Below are 4,726 nucleotides of genomic sequence, written 5' to 3'. Positions count from 1 at the left end.
CGGACGCTAGGACCCTGGAACATAATCCTGTCATCCTGGCAAACCAGGACCATTGCTCGGCTGCACACACTCGGCACACATGCTCGACTGCACACACATTCGCACGTGCAGTCGACATCGAGGCCAAGCCGAGAACAATGTTGCTTTGAGTCCACCAACGAACATCCTCACGTGTGAGGCAACTTGTGGGCAAGCAGATGGCAATGGTGTATTTATTGCATGTTACACGCTATTCATGGTGATGTGAAAGCTGAAGAGGGCAACACAAAAGGCGAGTGCACTGAAAGCGCCACCCACAAATACACGGAGCGCGTATCCCATGGACGTTGTGACGCCGTTGTAAAGCCTAAGCGAATTGTCCTGTCCGTGGCCGACAACCTGGATAATGAGCGGAACAAGCAACAAGTTGATCGTGGCTTGAGTCAGTCTGCAAGTGGCTGCAATGGGCACGTCAAGAGCGGTGTTCTTGGTAAATGCCATCAAAACGAGAAAGATTAGCGGGACGATGCCGACGACAATAACCCGTTTGGCACCGAATCGACGGAATAAGGCAAGACCATGACGTAAAGTAATGCAATTCCTTGCACGAATCGGTCAAGCCAGCCATGCTAACACCGTCGTTGAACGCGACTTGAGCTGGAGTGCACGCGTCTCCACACACGTCAGCTCCACTGGAAGCTCCTCCTTTGACGACCAAGCCAAAGAACTGTCCCTAGGCACCGTTGTACTACATGCTTCGACTTCGACGTCGCCGACATTGAAAGGCGTACCTCTGGCTTGGCGCAAAGAAAATCGCGCAGCCCGAGTGCGCCCGGGAAGGCGAACGATTCCAATCGCCTCGGGGTCGGCAACCACGGACGGCGGCAGATTGGACGAGACATGCAACCTGGACTATCCCGGTGGCAGCGCCGTCCGATGGGGCAGCAGCGGAACCGGCGGCTGCGGCGCGCGGAACAACCTCAGCACCGGCTCCGGAGCCGGATCGAACGGCCCCGCAGCGTCCGCGGCGAGAGGGGCTGCCGAAGAACGTGACGACGAGAGCACGGTTGTCAACGACCTGATGGTGTTCAAAACCGCCCGCTATCCCGGATGCGCCGAAGTTCAAGGGCTCGACAAAGGGCGAACGACGCCAGTTTATGCGCGAGCACAACCAATATCTGGAACAGGTGGCTGCTCTGCAGACGACGACCACCAAACCCTTGGTGATAACGATGTCAGCCTGCATCGACCACTGTGCGAAGAAGCGAATTGCCATGTGAGAAATGAACAAGCCGACTGACTTCGTCACCGAAGCCGAATGGGTGGTATGGATGCGCCTAGGCTTTGGCGTCCTCCATATGGACCATGAAGGGATCTGTACAAGACCACGTGGTGCGGTCAAGTTCGACCTGTCGATCACCGATGTCGACTCGAGGATCGGAAAGATGCTCGAAGGCCTAATGAAGACCATCGAGCTGGACAATCAGGAGTGGGTCCTTCATGAGGAGGACAAGATGATGGTCAGCATCATGGTGAATGTGATCAAGCCAGCCGGTCTACAAGAGGCAGTAAAGAAGGAGATCGCAATGCATCGCAAGAAGAAGTTAATAACGGACGTTTTCAAGTTCGTGCGGTGGCTTCGGGAATGCGCAACTACGTACCAGATGTTCGTCAAGCTGCGACCTGAAGACTGCAACCTCCCCAAGGGGAACAAATCCAATGCCGGTGCTGCATGCGCCGGCGGCGGGTCCCCGAAAACGAGTCCGGCGCCGTCACGAAGAGCACCGTCGGCGGGAGCGACACCTCGATGAGGTTGTCTCAAGTTTGGCTCGTTGGGTCTGGTCCGTAGCTGCCCAAAGTCAACCCCCGAAGAAGCGTCCGAACAGCTCCGTAGAAACCGAGGAGGCAGGTGCGGTAACGGAGCCGGGCGAGGTGGTAATGCTGGGGGTAATCGACCAAGCAGCGCTCCGAACCGTGGTGCCGGTGGTGATGGCAGACGGGACTAAGTTGCCAAACAAGTCAATGTACTCAAGGTCCCAGCACCGTCGACATCGGCCTCACGGCTCGAGTGCGTCGTCGAGGGTGTCCTACCCACGACAACGTCCCTGCTCGACTCGGAGTCCGACACGTCCGTCGCCTCGCTGGGATTTGTGACCGCGTTACTCTCAGCGGGAGCCAGTGTGGTGATGAGAGACATGCCGCACTCTACGGACCTAGCACCGTATGACAAGTGAGCACCGGAGATTACGGTGACCCGAAAGGTCAAGTTGGGCTCCGTAGAATTCCAGCCATCCTACGTTCCGGTGGTTCTCTGGAGCCTGGACTTATAGGTGGATGAGACCGTGAAGGACAAGATCGAGTTGTTTTTTGGGCGTCCTGTGATGAACGCACTGGGTTATTCAGCCAGCGGGGTGCTCGAGGCAACCCGAAAACAAAATGCCGTCTGGGACCTGGACGCAGTGGACTCAGGTCCCGGAGCGTCAACGACCCTGGCGAGGGTCAACCGTCTGAAGAAGATGGAACTTGATGACGGGGGCGACGAAGAGGATGGACTGCAATGTGCTGCGCCACAACTGTCTGTATTCGGCCCCCAAGAAACAAGACGAGCGAAAAACCGCCGTATGGGAGGCCTTCACCGCCAAGTTGGTTAAGGCGGAAAAAGAGGGACTCTCTGTTACGGGGCTGGGGCAGCTCCGGAAGCCGCTCCGAGACCTCATCGATGTCTTTCGTTTGAAGATGTGCGGAGAACCGCCTATCGAGGTGTAGCCGCCCAAAGTCCGTGTCAAGGTCGGCGCAGTGCCGGTAAAGTGTGGCATTCGGCGGTACCCGCATCTCCACGTGCAGTAACTGCAAGAACACGTGTCCGAACTTGAACGTGAGGGTCTGGTGTACCGAAACGATCGGCCCCCAAGGGCATGCGCCCCGCATCGTCCCCAAGAAGTACCTGGGCGACTTCGCATGACCATCGACAGAAGCCCGGTTTACGCATGCACGAAGGCGATGCCGTGGTCCATGCCCAACCTGGACGCAGCTCTTGCGACACTGGCCGGCATATCCATGTCCTTTAATCTCAACTGAATGAAGGGGTACTGGCAGTTGCTATTGCACCCCGACAGCCAGGAGATGTTCTCGTTTTGACCCCCATGAGGCTTTATACCCCCACGAGAGTCCTGATGGGCTGCACCGATGCCGTTGCGTTCTGCCAGGCGGCGGTGAACCAAATGTTCGGTGGTCTGCTGTTTTACGGGGTCCTCAGGTGGCTTGATGACCTCCTCGGGTATGCATCCGGTAAGGATGAACTTTTGGGACTTGTGTCCAACGTCCTCGGCATTTGCGGGAGTATGGTCTGAAGATCCACCCGAATAAGTGTTCGTTTTTCGAGCGCCGAGTTGAGTGGTGTGGCAAGGTGAATTCCGCTGAAGGGATCACCCACTCGCCCAAGCGCATTCCAATGCCCGTGCGACTTGGCAGCCCCGGAGACGGCCGCCGAGCTGCAGCAGTTTATATGCGCCATCAACTGAATGCGCGCCTCTATACCAGCGTACGCCCAGCTGGTGGCGCCGCTGATGCAGCTGTTGGACGTCGCCGCGAAGGCCGTCAATGGCGCACGGCGGAAGGCGGCTTTGGCGAGGGTCCAATTGGCCAGTATCGGCTGAACTGAGGACCATGCCATTTGTTTTAAAGCGATCAAGGATGCGTTACACTGCATGGTGCCCCTGGCCCACCCTTCAGCTGACATGGTCGTCTGTTTGTACACCGATGCCAGCGACGGGTTCTGGGGCGCAGAAGTCACCCAGATTCCGACCGAATACCTCAATGTCTAACAGTCGATCAACGTCATGAACCGCTCGCGTTCCTGAGCGGTGCCATCCGAGGGGCGAGCGATCGATGGCCCATCGTCGAAGCTTGCAAGCGCCTCGAGTACCTTCTGCTGCGCTCCGGCGGTTTCCGTCTATTTACGAACCACCTGAACCATGTGTACATGTTCCACCCCGGCGGGGGTGGGACGAATATTGCCAAGTACCAAGCGAGCAGGCTGCAGCGCTGGTTCTTGGTCATGTCGACCTTCCCCTACGTGATCGAGCCGATAGCGGGGGGTGACAATATCTGGGGGGACCTCTTGAGTCGGTGGGGCATGGCGAACCGCGGGGCCAGCCTGGCCCGCGTTTACCAGATGGTTAAGCTGGTGTCACCATTGCGGTCCACCAACTCGAGTGGCCCGCCCTAGACGAGATTGTCCGTGTCCAGCGTGTCTGTCTCGAAAACGAGGACACGGCCGACGTGGAGGACAAGACTCTGGTCAAGTGATCTGTCGACAAGGGCTGTTTTGTGATGCCGACGGGAGCCACGTCGATCCCCAGCGGCACTGTCGACCTGCAACAGCGGCGGCTGTGTAACCGACCAAAGGAGCTCATCCATTTTGACTGACTCCAGATGCCCGCTGCTACGAACGGATGGCGCTACCTGCTGGTCGTCAAGGACGACATGTGTGGGTACGTGCGCCTGTACCCCGGAGCCGACGCCACCTCTCAGGCCACGGCTTCAGCCCTCTTGGACTGGTTTGGTCTCATTGACGTCGTCGCGACGTGGGTTAGTGACTGCGGGTCGCACTTCAAGAACTGAGTGATCGACGAGCTACGCCGAACGTTGGGCGCACACCACCAACTTGTGACGCCTCAATGTCCCTGGGCCAACGGGTCAGTAGAGGTCGTGAATCGTCTGATTCTCCCATGGTGCGCGCCCTGTC

At 57.9% G+C, this 4,726-nt stretch overlaps 2 protein-coding genes across 2 annotated transcripts; both read left to right on the top strand.

Annotated features, from left to right (window-relative positions):
• Positions 1–1,424: 1,424 nt before the first annotated feature.
• H310_12853 (hypothetical protein) lies at positions 1,425–1,790 on the top strand (the record flags this gene model as incomplete). The annotated part of the gene is made up of 1 exon (XM_008880065.1): positions 1,425–1,790. The coding sequence occupies one exon, from the start codon at positions 1,425–1,427 to the stop codon at positions 1,788–1,790; it is 366 nt and encodes a 121-aa protein (XP_008878287.1).
• Positions 1,791–2,526: 736 nt separating this feature from the next.
• H310_12852 (hypothetical protein) lies at positions 2,527–2,745 on the top strand (the record flags this gene model as incomplete). Its single annotated transcript, XM_008880064.1, has 1 exon — positions 2,527–2,745. One exon carries the CDS (start codon positions 2,527–2,529, stop codon positions 2,743–2,745), a length of 219 nt encoding a protein of 72 aa, XP_008878286.1.
• Between the last annotated feature and the right edge of the window lie 1,981 nt (positions 2,746–4,726).

This window comes from Aphanomyces invadans (genome assembly GCF_000520115.1).
Source record: "Aphanomyces invadans strain NJM9701 unplaced genomic scaffold supercont1.44, whole genome shotgun sequence".
Taxonomy (NCBI): Eukaryota; Oomycota; class Saprolegniomycetes; order Saprolegniales; family Verrucalvaceae; genus Aphanomyces; species Aphanomyces invadans.
This window is presented reverse-complemented; position numbering and strand designations above follow the sequence as displayed.